This window comes from Aedes aegypti, chromosome 3 (assembly GCF_002204515.2).
Source record: "Aedes aegypti strain LVP_AGWG chromosome 3, AaegL5.0 Primary Assembly, whole genome shotgun sequence".
Classification (NCBI taxonomy): domain Eukaryota; kingdom Metazoa; phylum Arthropoda; class Insecta; order Diptera; family Culicidae; genus Aedes; species Aedes aegypti.
Window position 1 is genome coordinate 233648245 of NC_035109.1, and position 23025 is coordinate 233671269.

Genomic DNA, 23025 nt, shown 5'->3' on the forward strand with positions numbered 1-23025 from the left:
GTCTACGTAGGCAGCTGCAACGCTCTTCCAAGGTGGACGCTCGATGAATTCAGGCGAACGCATCGGGTGAGGTTATGGATGGAGCGTGGTTGATGAGGGCCATCAATAAAAGTAGAGATGGGCTCTCTGCGATGGAAGTGGCTGCACAGCAGCTTGACTCCATCATTGACTTTGCGTCATCGAAGTCTAACATCAGCAAGGACCTCAAGCAGGCCCTGTTTAGACTTCGTAAATCGAACCATGCTGAACCCATGACGACTGTGGCAGCCTTCAGGGGAGGAGCTACCAAGGCCAGGCGAATACTGACCCCGAAAGTCGGCAGAAGTGCCGGAAAATCGGACCCCAGCCAGGCGTCCCGGAAAGCCGAGAAGGGTGGGCCCGAAAAGGCTGGCCCCTCACGGAGTGATGGGAACAGGGGGTTGCGACCTTTGAGAGGTCCTCAATCACCACAGGTTAGGGCGGATCAGGGGGGACGCCCCCTGGACAACTGTAGTGAGAAAAAATAAGAAAAAGAAGGAGGAAGTGCAGGAGCGCAGGGATACCCGGCCTAAGAAAGGTAGGAGGGTAGATGCCAAGCGCGATAAGGGTGATGCGATCATCATTAAGACGGAAGAGTCCAAGTACTCGGAAGTCCTGAAGGCGATGCGGAGTGACGCGAAGCTCGCAGATCTAGGAGCCGACGTACGCAATGTCAGACGAACTCGGGCTCAAGGTGCCCGACCTTCAAACGAGCCATAAACGGAAAGTCACAGTGCAGGTAACGCAGCTGAACCTGAACCACTGTGACGCAGCTCAGCAATTGCTGTACCAGGCAGTTGCTGAGTGGGGGACGGACATCGCCATCATATCGGACCCATCCCAAGTAACCATAAGCACTAATAATAAGCCCTTAATCAGCATCATAGATGCGTACATGCATTATAATAGCACCACAAATGCTTACACACCTTATAACAGCACTTCCGCTGCATAGAAACCCTATTACAGCATCATTAATGCTTCTAAGCCTGATGCATACAGGCATTAAATAAGCACTATATTGGCTTTATATTCGAATACAGGGCATGTTTAAATGCCATCCAGTGTTTTGACAGATATGCCACGTGCTTTGTGTGTGCATATAGTGGTAAGAGCGATTTAAACATAAATCTTCTCACTACTACAATTGCAGGTTTTATGACGGGGAAAAGTGATGGTTTGAATTGGTCACTTTTCTTTCCAATATTATTCATCTTATGTGGCCGTAGGAGCAAATAAGAAGGACAACAACTCAACAATACGGGTGTCGCAGGTTCGAGACACAAAATGAGGAATTTCATCATCATAAAACGAGGATCAAAATGTAGCAATTGCAAGTCCTCAAAAGGGTGAAAACTACCAAAACGAATATGTCTGATACGGAGAAGTACTATATGTATCATTTTATTACATTTTTTGCATACTATTAGAGGTTTCCGTTTTCATTCATTCATTTATTTACCTCGTGTACCAGTTGCTTGGCAGCATACGCGAAAGCTCTCTGGCTGCGTACGCGAAAGCACAAAATATTCGCCCTAAAAACCTGGCGAAAACTGACGTTTCTCACGTGGTCTTATATCAGCATTAGTGGTGCAGAGAAGCACAGTTATATCTTGGCACTATAATGGCACGCTATTTCGCCTTTTCTGGCATTAAAATAGCATTATATGCGTATATAAAACTGACATGCATCAAATGATTACCCTATATGCGCATATAATGCTGTTACCGTGCCGCATTATCGTGCTTACTGGTTACTTGGGATACCGAGTACCCGCCGGCAACGGCAACTGAGTCGTGGATAGATCCGGAAAAATGGCGGCGATATGGATGACGGGTAAATACCCCGTCCAGGAGTTGGTGTCTACTACCTACGAGGGCTTCGTGATCGCCAAGGTAAACGGGGTCCTCTTCTGTAGCTCCGAGTTGTGTAATAGGTTACCGGACTTCGGATATTAAACTTGACTTAACTAACTGAGTGATGGTTAACGAATGAATCTTTATTTCGGAGAAGGCTTAAGTGGTAACCTAATGTGGTAAAGAATGGTTGAACGAAGAGTGAGCACAACGCTTGGTATATTTGATAAACAGATGTCGTAAATGCGGACAGTGCTTGTTGTGCACATATGGTAACAATTTGGAGGTATCATAATAAGGAAGGCAAAATATAGTTTGTGTAAACTTGGCCTGCTGAGACTTTCCCAGTAGGTCAAATATGGGTGGTCAGATTTTAGGTTGTTGCTGTGTCAAATAGAGGAAGTGTTTAATTTATGAGTATGTGCTTCGTAGAAATATGAAGCGGGTGAGATTGTGGTGTTGTATTACTACACCTCCCTCCTTTAGAAGAATGGTGGAACCATTCAAAAATGAAAAATAAAATTCGTTGCTTTGTCGTTTACTCACTTATCATTTTGGGTTTACATTTTTTTTTTCAATTATTTTGTTTCACTAATCTTGTTTTGTGTACAATTATTGTTTGATTTGAAATTTCATGTTTTATTTCGGCATTACTTCCATCTAATTTTATGATTTTAAAAGGTCCATTGTGTACGCTATCAAGCTTTTTCCTTCCTTCTATTTTCAAATATACTGTATCATTTAAACTAAGGCTTGTTGGTTTTATATTACTGTTGAGTTTTTGTGTTCTCGATAGTTTTGTTTCTTCTATTTTATCAAAGATGTATTTATGAATTAATTGTAATTTATGTTTTAGTTCGTGTACATATGAATCGTAATTATAGATTGGGTCTACAGAGTTGAGGTCTATATGATCGAATTTGTGTACGGGTTTGCCATAAATAATTTCAAATGGAGAGTAAGCGTGAGACGAGTTAGGAGTTGTATTGTAACAATAACTATAGAAGGGTAGCCAATTATCCCAGTCAGTTCTCAGATCATTGATGAACGATCGTAGGTATTCATTCAAACACCTATGATTTCTTTCCAACGATCCTATTGTCTGAGGGTGATATGCCGTTGAGCAGATATGATTCAATTTTAAAAGATCACATATGCTATCAAAAATTCCTTTGTACTCGGCCCCTTGGTCCGTGCGGATAGCACTCATTGGACCATAGACTAAGATACAATGTTCGACTATTGCTTTGGAAATTGTATATGATGATTTGTCGGGAATGGGAACAAGAATAATGTATTTGCTGAGATCACATTGAATGGTCACAGCATATCTGTTGCCGTTAGAAGTTAAACTGAACGGTCCGATTGTATCTATTGAAACTATATCAAATGGTTTAACCGGTGTAGTTGTTTTGATCAACTTTTCTTTTACAGGGACAAAATGCTTATTCAATTTGCATTGTTCACAGGATTTAACAAATTTGCTGATAGTGTATTTCATGTTTGGAAAAACATAAGAATTTCTTAATTTTTTATACAATCGGGATATACCAGTATGTCCTCCAGTGGGTGAAGAGTGGTTGTGTAGTAAAAGTCTCTGTATTTCTGTAGGGTCTGATACTATTTTGGGTGGATCAAAAATAATAATTTGAACTGTTTTAAGAATTTTGTTCCCAGTATGTTTAAAGTCATTTAGGCTTATGTAATTGAATATAGCATCACCTTTTGAAATTGATAAAGTATTATTGGATGTCCCTGGCCACGATCACAGGGTTTGACGGTGCCAAAGTAGAAGGTGCACCATAATAATACCCGTCTGTGAAACATATCACCTTCCCAATACTTTGGCACACCTCCAACGGTTCATGATTTATCATGAAACGGCTGCATTCAGGCGGAGGATCTGTTAATAGGTTTCGGCATATTATCAGGTCCTCTTCGAACGGAGGGACCGCCAGGGCTCATTAGTTACTTATAAACCAGTGCTGGTTGTTTGATGTTTCAATTCGTTTACACGAGCTGTAGCATCCTTTGTACTAATCAGCAATGGTGGTTAAGTTTCGAAGCCAACGTGTGATCAATCGTTTTATAATGCAACATAAGAATGGGTGTTTGGTGGAACTGTGCGTTACACTCGTCGTTATTAAATTTAGTGATTGTGAAGGTGCTAATAGTGATTTTATAATTAAATCTATAGTGATGAAAATTTGAAAATTAAGGTGAAGTGATTCTGAAAGTTTTGTTAAAAATATAATAATAATGATGTGAACTCTACTAATTTAATAATGACCATAATACATTGTGCAATCATGTTTCTGAATATAAACTTAATTGCCTAGTTCTTCAAACGTACATGATAAAAGTATTAATACATAATGACAGCGAGTGCAGAAGAATGGATCGAATTGATTTTTTTTTTAATGTAACTTTCTTGATCATAGTGCTAAATCGTAGTTTGAATAGTAATGACTCTACAGCAACAAAAATAACGATACATTTAAATTGAATATTTTTAAATTACTTAATAATGCTAACAGATTTATATGAAAATGGTGTGATGTGAAAAGTGATATAATAGAAAGTATATCTGAAGTGTATTACGAAAGTTGATGAGTGATAATCGGTGATATACGTGATAGTGTCGAAAATAAAAGTGACGATAGTGAGTGATGAAATGAAATGGGGAATGAGGACCTTTTAATAAAACTATTTCGTTCTTCACTTTAACCACTCTAGTAGCATTTCAGGCCTTATCATAGTTTGATAGTATTTTGAACTACTAGACTGCAAAACTACGGCAAGGGCTGATTGCTGCTAGCGTACACAGTGACCATTTGAGCAACATTGCTTAGGAACGTCTGTGTGATGAACGCAATAGAGGCTTATAAAAGCAAATGCTGGGAAGGAGCTTAGGGCAGATTAAGAGTGCCAGTACTACCCCTATCGCTACCGACAAAAAAAAAAAAAAAAAAGAGATAAAGTATTATTGGATGTGGATGATTTAAAAAAATCATTAATAATCTGAAAAACATTTTTCAAGTTTCTTAGATTAAGTTGTAGTCCCAACGCTAGAGTTAGGCCATTTTTAAATTTTTTATCGAAAATTATTACATTTACTACCGGTAGATTTTCATTATATAAAATTTGAAATGCAAGTTTCTTTATATTTGTTACTTGCGCATTATTTATTGCGTCATATACTCGAAGTTGATCAGGCTTCATTATTTTCAACTTTTCATCGCAATTGGCTAAACAAGGTATGCTTGTCATTGACCTTGTTTGCACTTGCAGAATATTCATTTTCTTGAGCTCATTAGAGTCTAATTTAATTCTAGATAAGGCGTCTGCTACGACGTTACTTTTCCCTGGTACGAACTCAATAACAAAGTCAAATTCTTCGAGATCAGTTCTCATTCGAACTAACTTTGATGATGGGTTTTTCATACCGAACAGGTAAACCAACGGTCGGTGGACAGTACGCACAATAAAATATCTTCCTGATAAATATGGTCGATAGTGCATTATCGCCCAATGAATAGCTGCTAATTCTTTTTCAATGATGTGCTTCTTTGCTTCGCCTTTTGTAAACGCGCGACTGGCGAAAGAAACAGGTAGATCATTGTTTTCGTGTAATTGAGATAATACCGCACCGCATGCGAAATCCGATGCATCTGTGGTAATGATGAAAGTTTTTTGGAAATCCGGGTATTGAAGTATCTTTGGTGAAAGCAACATAGACTTTAAGTTTTCAAAAGCAGACTGACATTCGTCTGTCCATTTATATGTAACATCTTTTCTAAGTAGTTTATTCAAACAACTACAAGTTTTTGCAAAATTGGGGATAAATCTTCTATAATAATTACACATTGCCACAAAACTTCTAACTTGGTCAGCGTTTTGTGGTTTGGGATAATTTTTAATGACATCAAACTTCGAACTATCGGGCAGGATCCCTCTATCAGTGATCTTGTGCCCTAAAAATGTGACTTCTGCTTTAAAGAAGTTGCATTTAGCAGGGTTAAGCTTTAAATTTCTCTGCCTAAAGCATTCAAATACTCTTCTTAAGTTTTTCAAATGGTGTTCGACTGAACAACCTACGACAATCACGTCGTCAATGTACAAAAATGCACACTCGGGACCAGGGGCGACTCGTAACCTCACTTTCTACCTGTTCTACGTTACCAAAAATTGATATTTTGACAAATTTACTATCTAATTCAAAAGATAAATGATTGAAATCGACTATTTAAACCATTCCCTACTAAGTGGATACGCATTCGTTGTGAAAATTCAAACATTTCTATACGTCGAACAGGTAGATTTGAGGTTAGGGAATCGCCACTGCTCGGGACTGAGGCCACTTAGTGCAATAACCATCATTCTTTGAAAGCTGTTCGGGCTTATGTTAAGACCAAACGGCAATCGCTTAAATTGGAAATGTCATCGCTCTTGAAGGGAAAATGCAGTAAATTCTCTTGAGTTTTTATCGATTTCAATCTGGTGGAAACCAGACATTAAATCTAAAGTTGAAAAATATTTGGCTCTGCCGAGTTGATCGAGAATATCATCGATTCTTGGCAGGGGAAATTTATCAGCTAGCAATTTTTTATTTAGTTGACGGTAGTCCACAACTAATCTCCACTTTGGATCAGAGGTTGTGGACTTTTTTGGCACTAGAAGTATTGGGGAATTATAATTTGATACTGACGGCTCAATGATATCGTTTTCAATTAATTTGTCAACTTGTCGGCAAATTTCATCACGTTGGCTATGTGCATTGCGGTAATTTTTAATGTATACAGGAGCTTCATCCTGCAGTCTAATTTTTTGCCTATAAAAATTATTACAGGTGAGGAGATCATTTTGGAGACTGAAAATGTCGTTATATTCGCTACAGAGCTTAAAAAGTGGTGTACGAATAGAATTTGGTAAATTTTCGAAATTTAATTCTTTTTCTAATGACTTATTTCTATCAATGTTATCATTATTTGTAATTTTGTATACGTGAAAATTTTCTAATGAATGAATACGTGGTGTAAAATGCGTTAATATTATATTTTCTTCGTTAGTGTTAATTATTCTAACATATGGAGCATCCTTAGAAACTATAGTATTACTGCAGAATACTCCGGGTAAAATCTCTGAAGATTCTATCAAAGCATCTCGATCTAGGTTTAAATTGCTTATATGTCTTATTGTTTCTGCACGAGCGGGTAAGATAATTGTACCATTCAGATTGTTTTGAATCGGTACTACTAAAGAATAGTTATTTACATTTATCGTTAATAACCAAGAATTATAGTCAATATTACATGTAAAATTTGCAAGAAAGTCACGTCCCAATATACCATCAGTAGGTATTGGAAACGTACTATTCACTAATTGAAATGTGTGCGGTAAACTGAAATTATCTAAAATTAAGTTTATATTTACACTGCCAAGACTTGAAATTTCTTGGGCTGATATACCTCTCAAGGTACTCTGATTTTGTTGATTATACGTAATATTTGTGGTAATATAATTAGTTTTTAAGATTGATACATCTGCTCCAGTATCAACGATAAAGGTGCAGGGTTGATTTGCTACATTCGTTTGAATTGTAACGAAGTTACTGGCAGATACATTCACTGTGTAAACTGCCCTTGAATTCCGCCTAAAGGGTGCGGCTGCAAATGTTGTATTGCTCTAGACTGTGGGATGGTTTGTAGGGTACTTGGTTGCTGATATGCAATATTGGGCACGAGCTGCGGTTGCTGATTCGTCGGATGTTGGTTAGACTGAGTGTAGTAAACGCGTGGATTTCTTTGATTATTTTGTGTCGAATTATGAGTAAATCCGCGATTATTGTGAAAATTTCCGCGTCCTCGTGGAGAATAATGATTTCTCTGATTGTAACCCTCATTGTAATTCGTTCGGCTTTGGCGATTATTGTAATTGTTGCGGTTGCCGGTTGTAACCGCGATTACCGTAGTTGTTACAGTAGTTGCCACGATTATTGTTGTAGCAGTTGTTTTTCCGCGGCAATCCTCTCCTAGCATTTACTGTCAATACTTGAGCGGATCGGCCAATATTTTCGTTCACCTTTTGTATGGCTGATTGAATTGTTGAAAATTCATTAGCCTTTAATATGATTTTAGTTTCATTGTCCGTTATTCCGTTGATTAAGGCGTCGACTCCAGCTTTCGTTGCCATTTTGGTGGCAACATCTGTTGGAATCTTGCTTTGGATGTACATGGTGGTCAATTGGGTTGAAAGCGCTTCAACTTGTTCCAAAAAGTTTTCTGCGCGTGTATATCTTAACCTGTTTAATTTTGCCAACACTGTATCTGGTGACTCAGTACTTTTACAGTTATTCGATACCGCGTCGATTATTCCCTGGAGTGTGGCTACGTTAGTGGGTAAAGCTAGACGAGCTCTCCCACTTAACCTTGTTTTAACAAATTTTGTTGCAGTAAGCATTTGGTCGGGTTTGATTAATTCCGACAGTAAACTTACTGCGTCAACGAAAGCTTCCAATTGTTGTGGCGAACCATCATATGGTTGTACCAGCGCAATAGCATTTTTCAGATCAAAATTTTCTTCCGGCGGCGGCATTTTTGGCGTTTCGTCTGAGCTGGCTAACTTTCGTTTAGTTATTGTGCAAATTTCCCAATAGATGTCTCTAGTTTGCTTACAGATTTCGTTGAATTCGTTGGACGGTAATTCCTGGTACCTTTCGTCTAGACAATTTTCGATCACTTTTTTTAATTCTTTGGCTAAATTAAGATTCGACTCTAAAGTGTCTTTAGAAATTTGCTTGTAGATTGACTTTTTAAGGTTGTCTTTGATTCTTTTTAGGTCGCTTATTGCTTGCCTGATAGTTGGGAATAATAAAATGTTTGCTATTGGTGGGATTTGTTTTCTCGGGTAATTCATAACAAAATCGAATACATATCAAGTTTTCTAATACATACATGTTTGTACAATGCTGTTCCTGTTCATACTCGGCCAATACCTTGTTATTGTTGTACTGCTGGTGCTGCTTGGCTCATCACGGCTATGCGGCTAAGTTTTGCACTGTCGTACTGTTAATTCTGCTTGGCTCATCACGGCTACGTTTTGCACTGCGGGACGGTTGAGCAGCTACCTGCTTGCTGCTTTCCGTGTGATTTTTTTTTTGTAAACTGTCACTTGTCTATCGGTGGTTTGACGTACTTTACTGTTATCACTTCGATACCGTTGCTGAATTTTGTGAACTGTCAAAGTCTGTTTTTCAAAGCCTTTTCAAGTGCTCTCCGTGTTTTCGTCTAGTGAAATAGTGACACTTCATTGAGTTGTTGTTCGATTATCGCGCACAAGATGTAGAATGTCGCTAGCATAAGAGCTACCGCTACACAGAAAAGCGCAATTGGCTGATACATTTTGAGTGAGTGTTCCCTTATTAACTTTTGTCCACGCGCATTAAACTACACTTGTTTTCAGATTGTTCAGGCTAACTGCATTGTTCACGCGTGTCTGGGTATGCATACGTTCGTAGTTAGTGATTAACTTATACGCCAGGTAAATAAGTACGAAAATCACTATGGCCACTAAGGTGTACGCAATAACTTCCGTCGAAACTGTGGTTCTCTCGGCGTGTTCCTTGTTTTTCGCGTTGCTAGCATTGATTATGCTCACAATTTGTTCGTGTGTAACCGGTGGCACTGCTGGTTTTGTTTCGGTTGAACCCATTTTTGCTTCGGTTACACCAGATTTTCACTTTAAACCGACGAGCTAATTCTTTCGTCACGGTCAGCCATGTAATAGGTTACCGGACTTCGGATATTAAACTTGACTTAACTAACTGAGTGATGGTTAACGAATGAATCTTTATTTCGGAGAAGGCTTAAGTGGTAACCTAATGTGGTAAAGAATGGTTGAACGAGGAGTGAGCACAACGCTTGGTATATTTGATAAACAGATGTCGTAAATGCGGACAGTGCTTGTTGTGCACATATGGTAACAATTTGGAGGTATCATAATAAGGAAGGCAAAATATAGTTTGTGTAAACTTGGCCTGCTGAGACTTTCCCAGTAGGTCAAATATGGGTGGTCAGATTTTAGGTTGTTGCTGTGTCAAATAGAGGAAGTGTTTAATTTATGAGTATGTGCTTCGTAGAAATACGAAGCGGGTGAGATTGTGGTGTTGTATTACTACAGTTGTTCGACCGAGCGGTTCACGCAGATGCTGGACTGTATGACGATCGTGCTGACAGGGCGAAGGCCAGTAGTAATAGCGGGTGACTTCAATGTCTGGGCCGTGGAATGGGGAAGCCGTATCATGAACCAGCGAGGTCAAATCCTGCTAGAGGCACTGGCCGTGCTAGATGTCGATCTGGCTAATGTTGGTACCAACAGTACCTTCAACCGAAACGGAGCGGAGTCGATTATCGACGTTACTTTTGTAGTGTTTCTGGCCTAACGAGTAGTTCGAACTGGAGGGTAGACAATGCCTACACTCACAGCGACCACCTGGCGGTTCGCTACAGTATCGACTACAACAACAGCAGGCAGCGCGTAGAGGAAGCGGCTAGGTCAAGGCCAAGCCCTCGTAGGTGGAAGACATCGTTCTTCAATGACGAAGTACTTAGGGAGGCGCTCCGTCGTGAGCGTAACCTACTCGGCCTAAGCGGGGACGAACTGGTAGCGGTGCTTTCGCGTGCATGCGATGCGACCATGCCTAGGAAAGTACACCCTAGAAATGGGAGACCACCGACCTACTGGTGGACTCAAGCAATTGCGAACCTGCGCCGTGCCTGCCTACGGGCCAGGAGGCGGATGCAGCGAGCACGTACCGAGCAGGAGCGTGAAGAACGACGGGCGGTATTCACCGCTGCCAAAGTTGCGCTGAAGTCCGAGGTAAGGGCAAGCAAAAAGACCTGCTTTGAGGGACTCTGTCAGAGTGCCAACGCGAACCCGTGGGGTGATGCCTACAGGATCGTTATGGCGAAGACAAGAGGTGCAATTGCTCCTACGGAGCAATCTCCACAGATGCTGGAGGGGATCATCGAGGGGCTCTTCCCGCGCCACAACCCTAGCCCATGGCCTCCTTTTGTAGGACAGCCGGGGATTGGGGCTGGCGATGAGGATAGAGTAACCGATGAGGAACTTGTAGGGATTGCAAAATCCCTAAGCATGGGGAAGGCACCAGGTCCGGACGGAGTTCCAAACCTGGCCCTCAAAGTCGCAATCTTGGAGGCTCCCGGTATGTTCAGATCTGCTATGCAGATATGCCTGGACGAAGGACTATTTCCAGATGTGTGGAAGAGGCAGAGCCTGGTACTATTGCCAAAGGCGGGGAAACCACCTGGTGACCCGTCGGCGTATAGACCAATATGCTTGATTGACACGGTGGGGAAGGTGCTCGAGAAGATCATCCTCAACAGACTGTCGAAATGCGCGGCACAAGAGGCATACGCAGGACTGCCAGACTGGCCTCCATGGTCAAATGGCAGCGTGCGTGGGACAGTTCCACCAAGGGAGTGTGGACTCACAGGTTGATTCCGAGGTTAGATATCTGGGTCAATAGGCGCCATGGGGAACTAACATTCCACCTGACACAGGTCCTTTCGGGCCATGGTTGCTTTAGACAGTATCTACACCGTTTCGGTCATGCGGGTTCTCCCGAATGTCCAGTTTGTGCAGGTTTAGAGGAAACGGCGGAACACGTTTTGTTCGTGTGCCCGCGTTTCCGCACAATGCGTGACCGCATGTTAGCCACATGCGGTCGGGACACGACTCCGGACAATTTGATCCAGAGGATGTGTGAAGACGAGTTTGGCTGGAATGCCGTTTCATCGGCTATCACCCACATCGTCTCGGAACTGCAAAGGAGGTGGCGAGTGGACTCGAGGAGTGGCTAGTGCAGACGCTAAACAACAGGTGGTCCAAGGGTTCGCAGTCGGCTACGTAGGTCATACCGGTGCCCTACGGTCGAAATCGACCCTTACAGCGATTAAGTGGCCGCGGGGAGAACATCCTGGTAGCGCTGCTGTCGTGGCGCCGGCCTACTGGGTGGATACGAGCCTCTGGTTGTTCGGGGCAGGTGGAGGCCCCTTCGTCAGCAATCCCAGCTGGTGCTAGCTGATAGGGCCTGAGCCTTCAGTAGGTCAAATTGCGAAGCCCGCAGTATCAGTTCTTGATACCTGCGGTGCAGCTGGGCGCGGGCGTAGTGGTCGACCCTGCCCGCTTTCAGCGGACAACGGGAGGTGAGGACCACCTGGGAAGCTGGCAAAGCGCCAGCATGCTACCTTGGTGGACCCCCCTAAGCGTGTCATCGATGTTCGTTGCTGCATGGCTACGCAGCTAACCTGGAGGATGCGATGTGCAATAGCCCCTCTCCGAAGCAATGCCTTCTTGGTGGTCCCGGAGAGACGAAGGGTTTGGCGGCAATGGAAATGGTTTAGTGGGTCGGGGGTGTAGTCCTGTTTACTGCTTGCATGTAGTAAATGGTCCCTAACCCCACACGGCGTCTGTTGAGCAGATTATCCCCCCATTGCTTAGAAGAAAAAAAAAAAAAAAAAAAAAACAGACTGTTGAGGTGCACCGAGGGTGTAAATGGTTTCTCATGCAACCAGTTCGGCTTCCGGAAAGGGAGGTCCATCGTAGACGCTATTCTGACGGTTAAGAAAACCGCTGAGATAGCACTCCGGCGTAAGAGGAGGGGTATTCGCTACTGCGCAGTAGTGACTCTGGATGTAAGGAACGCATTTAATAGTGTCAGTTGGGCGGCTATTGCTGATGCGCTCCTGCGTCTGGGGATACCCGAGTACCTGTACAAGATTCTCGGAAGTTACTTCCAGAATCGGGTATTAGTCTATGACACAGAGGTGGGTCGAAAGTGCTGCGGTGTACGCCAGTAAGCGTAAGCTTCTGGCCAGTGTCGCCTCGTCCATACTGAGGAATGGTGGCCCGGCTTGGGGCACGGTTTTTAGTACCGATAGCTACCGTAGCAAGCTAGAGAGTACTTATAGGCTAATGTGCCTGAGGGTTGCGAGTGCGTACCGTACCGTGTCACACGATGTACTTTGTGTCATCACCGGTATGGCGCCTATTGGTATCCTTATCATGGAAGACATAGAGTGCTTCGAAAGGCGCGGCACAAGAGGCATACGCAGGACTGCCAGACTGGCCTCTATGGTCAAATGGCAGCGTGTGTGGGACAGTTCCACCAAGGGAGTGTGGACTCACAGGTTGATTCCGAGGTTAGATATCTTGGTCAATAGGCGCCATGGGGAACTAACATTTCACCTGACACGGGTCCTTTCGGGCCATGGTTGCTTTAGACAGTATCTACACCGTTTCGGTCATGCGGGTTCTCCCGAATGTCCAGTTTGTGCAGGTTTAGAGGAAACGGCGGAACACGTTTTGTTCGTGTGCCCGCGTTTCCGCACAATGCGTGACACGACTGCGGACAATTTGGTCCAGAGGATGTGTGAAGACGAGTTTGGCTGGAATGCCGTTTCATCGGCTATCACCCACATCGTCTCGGAACTCCAAAGGAGGTGGCGAGTGGACTCGAGGAGTGACTAGTGCAGACGCTAAACAACAGGTGGTCCAAGGGTTCGCAGTCGGCTACGTAGGTCATATCGGTGCCCTACGGTCGAAATCGACCCTTACAGCGATTAAGTGGCCGCGGGGAGAACATCCTGGTAGCGCTGCTGTCGTGGCGCCGGCCTACTGGGTTGGATACGAGCCTCTGGTTGTTCGGGGCAGGTGGAGGCCCCTTCGTCAGCAATCCCAGCTGGTGCTAGCTGATATGGCCTGAGCCTTCACTAGGTCAAATTGCGAAGCCCGCAGTATCAGACGAAGGGTTTGGCGACAATGGAAATGGTTTAGTAGGTCAGGGGTGTAGTCCTGTTTACTGCTTGCATGTAGTAAATGGTCCCCAACCCCACACTCCCGGACCTCGGTCCGGAGTCTGTTGAGCAGATTATCCCCCCATTGCTTAGAAGAAAAAAAACAGCCTGCTGGAGGTCCTGACAAAGCTTGATCTCTAACTGTGCAATGAAGGTACCGTTAGTACAAGTCGGTGCAAACAATACAACCCTGTATATCTCGTCGTTTTACCTTCCTCCGGCTAAAACGAACGATCACCAAGTCATTGAGTCGCATCTGCAGTCCATTCGTGCAATCGACACTCTTAGTTCATGTGATGACCGAATTCTGATTCTTGGAGATTACAATCTTCTTGGAATTCAGTGGATGCAGAATGAGTATGGTTTCGTTTCTATTGACTATCCAAACTCTACTCTTAACAATACATACTACTCGATTATTGACGGTATGGCCACAGACAAACAGACGTCACACTCTCATCGTTGTCAATCGACCACCTTTTTAACGGTCGATTCAAAAATATGGTAGGTGGCCGATCCGCCACCCGCAGCGCTCGTATCGTTTTTGTTCGTGTTTGACGTTTACACACTACCGCCATCTGTTGGCCCGTCGGCCAAACACACCGATTATAGCATTGGGCGTACATGTCTTCGTGACTATGATATTGATTAAGATTTGTTCTAAGTGTTACGTCTGTTTGTCTGTGGTATGGCTTTCAGCAATCTTCATCAATTGAATGCTAGGGAAAGTGTACCAGTTATGGCCATAGTGGTTCTCTATTTGGTAATAGGGGATATTTTGATAACTTTCACATTTTAAGTCTTTTTGAATGGTTTAGCATCAAGATATATCTTAAATCTAACTACTACAACATACAAAAATTTTCAAAATTTGAAGACATTAAATTAAATAAGTATGGCGAAATAGGGAACCACTATGTCCATAACTGGTACACTTACCCTACTCGTAATTTAAATGGACGTGCTCTTGACTTGGTGTTCAGTAATTCACTTGACAATTCTGTTTCTGAAGCCAGCGAATTGCTCATTACTATTGATTCGCATCATCCCGCTGCTAATTTCAACTTTGGTCGAGGAAACTGGCGCTGACGATGATGAACGGCAGCTTAACTTCAAACAAACGGACTTCGGTGCTTTAACTAATTCTCGATACCTTTTTTAAATCGACGTAAGTAACTTCCATACGGTTTTAAGAAAATTAATTCAGAAGAATCACAACCTGTCTTCTAAAACTGTTTTAAAATGAATCACCTTTTTAACATTTTTTCGACGTGTTTAACGATTGCTTAAATTTTGCATACAATGAGCTCTCGTTCAAAAACTATGGAGTCCCTATTATTTCACACAAGAATTTTATGACAAAATGATAAGCCGTTTTATTCAGTTACTTGCGACGTTTTTCTACCAGTGTAAAATCGACTCAAGAAGTGTTTTTTTTTTGATTCGTGGTTAAGTTACTTTGTTGCGAAAGTTGAAAATCTTACCCTCGTCGTTTTGAAAATCCGAAAATTAAACGTTCTAAAAGTGAAAATCGAGTTGGTTCAGAGCGAAGCGTGTAGAATTTCGTCTGCGAAACACGTAAGATCGATAAAGTAAGTTTGTATACTTTTTTGACTTGAGTCTATATGAATAAGTTTTCGAGAATTATCTTGATCTCATGGATTGGTCCTTTATGAGCAATTGGGTCCTAAAATGTTTGATAAAATCTTGTTTTTATTCAACAACACGAAAGAGCATGTTATTTCAACTACTTTAGCAATTTTTCCCGCTCAAATAACGGCTGTATCATGTTTAAACATTAATTTTAAAATTGGATCCATAAATGAACCTTGACACTTGAGATCATGTTTGACGTTCGCTTAGTCGACAAAAACACCACAGGGGTTTTAGTTTTAACACTGGGGTTGTTCCTATCTGACATTTCGGAAGGGACACGGAAAACAAAATTCACCCAAAATTTGAGTTTAAGCCAAGGGGTGTGACAAAATCTAAAATAACATAAAAAAATGTTTTTCGGACTTAAACCAACGGAAAACATTGGAAAATTGAGTAAACATGTGTTTTTGGCCTAAACTTAAGCGTTTGGCACTAAAATCGGGACAGGGCTTTAGGACCCTATTGGACAGATGTGGATTCAGCTGCTCGCTGTTTTATCGATGTGCTTAATACATGGCTTATAGAACACGTCCCATTAAAACGAAAACAACGATATCCAGCTTGGGAGACTAATGAGCTACGAACTCTTAAGCGCAATAAGAACGTCGCATTGCGTAAAATGCGTAAAACTCTAACCCCGGCAACGAAAACTGAATTCCAGCATTTTAGTAGAGCTTATACCTCAATGAATGCTTCTTGCTATCGCAGTTACGTGCATCGAATGCAAAATAATCTTCGCCGCAACCCAAAATCTTTTTGAGGGTTTGTAAATAGCAAGCGTAAGGACAACGGGGGCTTCCTGTCAACATGTTTCTTGGGGAAAAACGCTGCACTTCTTCCACGAACAAGTGTTCTTTATTTGCCCACCGTTTCTCCAGCGTTTTCAACAATGAACCCTCTTCGGATGCTGATGTGAGTAGAGCTATTCAAGATATCATTCCTGATGTAGTTGACATCGATATTTTTGATGTAACTGATTCAATGATTCCTACGTGCGCAAATAAGCTTAAAAACTCGTTCAACCCAGGTCCAGACTGTATTCCTGCAGCAGTTTACAAAAAGTGAATTAATTCAATGCTTCAACCATTACGAATAATATTCAACATCTCTCTGAAGCGTTACAAGTTTCCGGATGTCTGGAAGACTTCTACCATGTTTCCCGTCTTTAAAAAAGGATCGAAGCGCGATATAGCAAACTATCGTGGGATAATGTCTCTTAGCGCCGGATCTAAGCTCTTCAAGATCATCGTAAACGATTTCCTGTTTTTTTTTTAATAAAGAACTATTTGTCGACCGATCAACATGGCTTCTTCCCTGGAAGATCAGTTACTACGAACCAAGTGGACTTCACCACTAAATGCCTCATGAACATAGAAAATGGATTACAAGTGGATGCCGTGTATACTGACTTGACTGCCGCCTTTGACAGTATCAACCACATCATATTTCTGGAAAAAATGAAGAAAATAGGTGCATCTGACGGTCTCGTTAGATGGCTCAAAAGCTACTTAGTTGGTCGGAATTTACGGGTCAAAATTGATGGCTGCTGTTCGGGAACATTTGAATGCAGATCTGGAGTTCCCCAAAGCAGCAATTTGGGACCGCTGCTGTTCTCTTTCGCAAAATAGGTGCATCTGACGGTTTCGTTAGATGGCTCAAAAGCTACTTAGTTGGTCGGAATTTACGGGTCAAAATTGATGGCTGCTGTTCGGGAACATTTGAATGCAGATCTGGAGTTCCCCAAAGCAGCAATTTGGGACCGCTGCTGTTCTCTGTCTTCTTCAATGATGTCACTAACTTTTTACCGAAAGGATGCAGATTGTTATACGCAGATGACCTTAAAATCTACTTCATTATAAAGAACGAAGATGACTGCGTAATGTTGCAAACCGTGCTTAATCAGTTCTCCGGATGGTGTTCACGGAATCAGATGACTCTGAGTATCGACAAGTTATATCATTCCACAGAATAGTAATGCCTATCTGTTACGATTATCGGGTTAATGGAAGGTTACTGGAGACATTGTCTGTTGTAAGAGACTTAGGCGTGATGTTGGACGACAACCTTTCGTTTAACCATCACAGGAGCTCTATCATTGGCCAACCGCCAGCATGGCTTTATCTCAAAGATTTCACGCGGCTTCACTGATCCTTACTGCCTGAAAGTCTTGTTTTGTTCACTGATACGACCGTTGCTTGAAACTGCAGATGTTGTATGGACACCTTACCACTCCACATGGGTTGAGAGAATAGAAAGAATCCATAAGAGATTCACGTCCCCCGACAATATAATACATACAGGGAATGTGTCCGGATGCCGAGTGCTGGAATGCAGTAATTACGTCGCTAACATTATGCTTGAATTGCAGCACCTATGGCGCGCCGATCAAGAGTCGGCTGCAGAGAATGAGCCCTGCCGAGGCTGGTCCCCTGTAACATTGTTTAAGTCGGCCAAGAGAAACAGTTTGCCTAGGCTTCTTCTGCTACACGTGTTAAGTGCTACAAGCGCATGTTAAATAATAAATTATTTTAATATTTTTTTCAGGTATGGAAAAAACTACGGCACGCCGTCTTCAAAGAAAATCAGCTGATGGAAATCGACCATTCAATTCGATTATTTCCCAATTTGAAAGACCTGGTGCTAGATAAGAATCAAATTGAAAGTATAGCCCATTTGAGTCATTTAAATAACCTACAAGCTTTGAGCTTACGTTGCAACCGAATTACGGAATGTCGAGATTGGCATTTACAGCTCGGTAATTTAGTAAGCCTCAACTTGTCGCAAAATAGGATCCGATTGCTCGAAGGCCTTTCCAGGCTTTACTCACTAGTCAATTTGGATCTGAGCTGCAATCATATCGATGACATCAACGAAATTGATCACATTGGCAATCTACCATTGCTCGAAAACTTACGACTAATGGGGAATCCCGTGGCTGGCAGTGTTGGTAAGATAGCAGCATTTTGAAACCTCTCTCACAGCGTGAAACTAACATATTTATTGTTGTCTAGTAGATTATCGTGCCCGCGTTTTGTCCCGATTTGGAGATCGTCTTCAGGAAATCTACTTGGACAATGAAAAGGGAAATCAGTTGGAATATGATACAGCGCTGGTACTGTCGGCTCTGCGTATATCAGCTCAGAACTCTCAACGGAAACTGCACAGCTTGCTGGACACGGCTAATGCAGAGGAAAAATTGCCCGGAACAAGTGGCAGTAGTGGGAGCAGATAGCATTAGTATTCGTTGCCAGATCAATGTAAGTCTTGCACTTCATTTGAATGTTTTATGTGAGTTTATGTTCAAAGTTGAGTTAGAGCGGGCGAGTAAAAGCAGTTATTGTTTTACTTCAGAAGATAGACGAAATGGATAGAAAATTTTGTTACTGGAAATACCGCCTTCATATATCGATGTGCATACGACCTAATTTGGAACATAGAATTAGGCGTTTGTATCAATATACATACCTTCTGAATCGTGTAATAACGATATCACATAGATGTGAGAAATAAATCGTAGTAGACATGAAAGATGCGTAAGTCCACGAATATCACCACTCCCTATTCACCTATCCCCGTTTTTAGACAGGGTACTACATATGATCTTTGTTATTTTTCGAAGTTCGGAAAACAAACTTGCAGGTTATAGCAACATAACACGCATATGTTTTAATCATTTAAGCGCATAGTTTTAGTTTTTCTCCATAATATCGAATGGAGATGAGCCAGATGAAAATCTCCCTAATAAAGCTAATGATAATAATAATAATTAATATCGAATGGATTTTAATGAAACGAATTGATTTTGAATTTATGTGTCCCTGCACAGTAGGATGTGGCTTATTTCACAAAAGAGCTCAACACTAAAAGTGTGTATGCTTTTCTGAACTTAAATTACATTAAAAAAGAACCTCGAAGCTTGAGTCAAACATATTAAGATTTAGAAGTGGCGACTTGAAAGTAGGCTTACCAGATGGTATCCTTTAGGGGAGCACATGTCTTTCTTTTTGAACATATGTCCTCCCATTCTTCTTTGGGCAGACAATGTCCACTTTTTTAAAGTCATCGATCATTCAATTTCATAACCTCTTTTTCGTTTCTCATGGATGAGGATGAAGGAGTTTTCATTTTAAACCAAATGGTTAATTAAACCAGTTTGCACAACTGTTTTTTTCACATGTTTGTAGTTTTTCAATTTTTGATTATTTTTATGTTGGATATGTAGATTTTCTAACGCATTCGAATCGAATAAGGAACGGTATTTTTTGGATTCCTTCCTAGATGATATTTGATTAACCCAAAGAAGGATATTGAGCTGATTATTGAGCTGAAATCGAGTTCAGGTTGACTTCTGCGTTCATGAGTCCTGTCGTGGTGTAGGGGTAACGCGCCCCATCTAGTGAGTCGTGAGTAGAGTTACAAATTTCTCAGGAGCACATAAATGTACTGACGAGCCTCCAACCAAACCGTCTCTCAGCTCATCGGAATCCTAGTGTGCTGCGCTAGATGGAGGCTCACGAAAATTCTGAAAGCGCGCGCAAGGTGATGTGCTCTCGGGGAGACTCGTCTCATGCGCTGCTCGGCGCTACGGCTTGCCATCGGTTTCCAAGTTGTGAAACAATTGCTTAGTAACGAAGAGCCTCTACAACTATTTTTGCCCCATTATGCAGGTGTCTAGATGACCTACATGGTATGGTCGGAGACTCGTGATCCAAGAGTTACAATTTCGATCCTCGATGAAAACTTTTGTAATCACTTCAATTATTGCGCTGAATTTTAAACAGCACATGTGACGGAGCGCATGAGACCGCAGTGAGACGCATCGCAAGAAAAATGAGTCGCACCAAAAAAGGTCTCACAATGTACAGCGCTCCCGTGCGCTTGCAAGCAATGAGGCTCCTGTACCTGAGGCTGCAGCACGTGCACAGTAACTCTAGTCGTGAGTTCGATTCTCACCGAGAATACGTGTAACTTTTTCACAAATTTCACATCAATTTTGTCCATCTAATCCAATTGCAAAGTATATGTAATGTTTAGTTTTCCGGTAGTTGCTAAACTTCCACTCGGCTAGTTAGCCATAAACCATGAATCATAATTAAAAAAAAAGTAAAATTAATCGGGTAATCCATGCAACCATTACAACACGTTACACAGAAATTGAAGACGTCCGAAATTTTTCGAATGTGACCAAAAACTTGTTGGGCTGAAGGTGTGAAATTCCTTCGGTTTTCCATTGTAAATCGATTGATTGAACGAATGTTTAAGCCGTAGGTCTAAAATATATTCTTTGAGCGTCCAACATGTATTGGGGTGTTCAACATAAGTTTTTTTAGGGAGTGCTTTACAATTGAATTATTTTCGATGTATTTTGGACAATGCATGAACATGTGAGCATTTTCATCTAATTGGAGTAATTTTCTTCTACATTTCGGTATGTTCATCAACTTGGTTGCGCTAAGTCTTATTAGGTATTTAGCAAAATCTTTATCCAAATCTACACTTTTCATAGAAGAGAAACCACAGATCCAAACTTTTTGCTCTTTTTTTGGCACCATCGTTTTGATGCTGAATATAAAAATGACCTTAGGGATGGAAGGTTGTCCTTTACTTAAGTTTTTTATTTAAGAAAATAGAACTTTAGAGGTTTATGTAGTTGTTGTTATTATTATTTTTATAAAAGCGGCTTTTCATAATAGGCAAGTTCACCCGTAAGGTTTATTTAGAGTGGTAGCACTTTTGTTACTTTCTCGAAATATTTCCTTATGTAGTTTTTCAAAATCGATTCAATACAATTTTTCCAGAAAACCAGTTTATGTTCTGGTAGGGAAAAACTTTAAAATGTTCTCCTTTTTTAAAACCTGCAAAGCAACATATCCTACATGAATATGAATATTCAAATTATTTTTCAGTATTGTTCACATAACTTTTGAAGTTTTCAACTTATTTGAATTAATTTTCTTTAAAATTAAATTTATGGAAGGTTTGCAAAACATCAAATTTGTCTAAATTTAAAAAAGTAAGTTTTAGTTAAAAGTAGTTTTCTCTTCAAAATTTTGCGCATTTTAATAAAAAATCTTTATTTGGTTCTCCATGAATACTCAACTCAAATTTTTCTACACAAATAATGTGATTGTTCTTAAACCATGTGAATAATACAGATAGTTTGAAACCTAATGATTCAACAAAAAAAAATCATAAAACATTATTCTTTAAGTGTAGTTTTATGGATACTGTCAATGTTTTGTTCAATGATCAATGAAGTTTTTTTTAAGAATTCTTAAAAAATTCATAAAATTCCCGCCTTGAGATATCTTCAAGATATAAAGCAATTTTATATTAAATACATCCAAGGATTTCTTCAAATGTTCGTTCAAAGCTATGTTTAAAAAAAACCCTTTTTAATTCTTGATTTTCTCCATTTTTTTCCTTTTTTGTTGTTTGATTCACTTCTGCAATTGGATTTTGAAAAGTTAATGTGCTCAAATTTGTTCACAGAGTGCGTCGTATTAGGGAGCTCCTTGTTGGAATGTTTCTGACAATTTGGACACTTGAGAAAAATCGTCCATGGCAAAGTGAATCGTATAAGTACCAAATTAGTTCTTTACTCTATTGTATTTACTTACAAATTAAGAAAACTGCAAAATTTTCTAAAAAAAAAACAAGTTTTTTAAATTAAAACCAATACAAAATACAGTTAACTCTCCCTTACTCGATATTCCGTATCTCGATATCGAGTTAGAGAACCATAGCAAAAGTTGGTTTCCATGGCTAACTCGATGGTCCCTTGGAACACAGTTGCACTGCTTTTGTGTTCTGTAACTCGATACCGTTTTGATTCATATTACGGACACTTAAGGACTCATGGAAATATAACCCAGCATAGAGCATACAAAATAAATCATTCTGTATGATTTCTTAGCGCTATCGAGCGTCGGAAGCCCTTTACTTTCGAACGGTGGGTGAAGAATACGCTTCCGCAACTTCAATAATTTTAAATAAATCAAAATGTGTGGCCTTTTCATGATTCTTATTCCGGACGCTTCCTCACTTTTGCCTCATACACTTTGAATCGAATTCCGGACAGCTCATGATAATCATTAATGGAACAGTCAAATCATCAATCGAAATCGTTAAACCACCAAAGAGATATCTAAGGTAGTTGGCCATTATAAATTTTCAAAGATATTTATGGAAAAAGATTACTAAAACGAGCCTTGAAATTGAGATCTTTTGAACAGCAAAAATTGAAACATTTCGCGTGAAATGTTTCCCATACAAAGTAGAGTGTCCGGAATTTGAAGCTGTCCGTAATGTGAATCATTACGTTCTTATTTGGGCCCCCCGACGTGCACTACATCATGATCCACCGTTCTTCAATCAACATTACAACATTCGCCGGGATGCACCTGCGAAAGCTTCATGGAAGACTCCAACCCACCCGAAACAGTCGAGCCAATCAACGAATATTCGCCTTATTTGCATCACCTGATCAGTTCCTGCCAACATAGACATCCCGGTCCTGTTTTCGTGGAAAGGGGAAGGGTCTTCCAAACTCCAACCGCAGGCAAGTATTCTAATTGCTCATCCCTTCATCTGCCTGAAGTGCTTTTGGATACCCACA

At 41.1% G+C, this 23025-nt stretch overlaps 1 protein-coding gene and 1 long non-coding RNA gene across 3 annotated transcripts in view; both read left to right on the plus strand.

The window, feature by feature from the left end:
* Positions 1-18935, plus strand: part of LOC5576240 (nischarin) — a 22499-nt gene extending 3564 nt beyond the window's left edge. The window contains exons 3-4 of one of the 2 annotated variants that reach the window (XM_001655968.2): positions 17952-18354; positions 18419-18935. In XM_001655968.2, coding sequence (XP_001656018.1) covers positions 17952-18354; positions 18419-18639 — 624 coding nt within the window. In that variant the 3' untranslated portion in view covers positions 18640-18935. The remainder of the gene's footprint in view (positions 1-17951; positions 18355-18418) is intronic. The other variant, XM_001655969.2, reaches the window with a different exon arrangement.
* LOC110679708 lies at positions 8415-9866 on the plus strand. The gene is made up of 2 exons (XR_002502720.1): positions 8415-9280; positions 9337-9866. It is a non-coding gene; the product is annotated as an uncharacterized LOC110679708 (long non-coding RNA).
* Positions 18936-23025: the final 4090 nt, after the last annotated feature.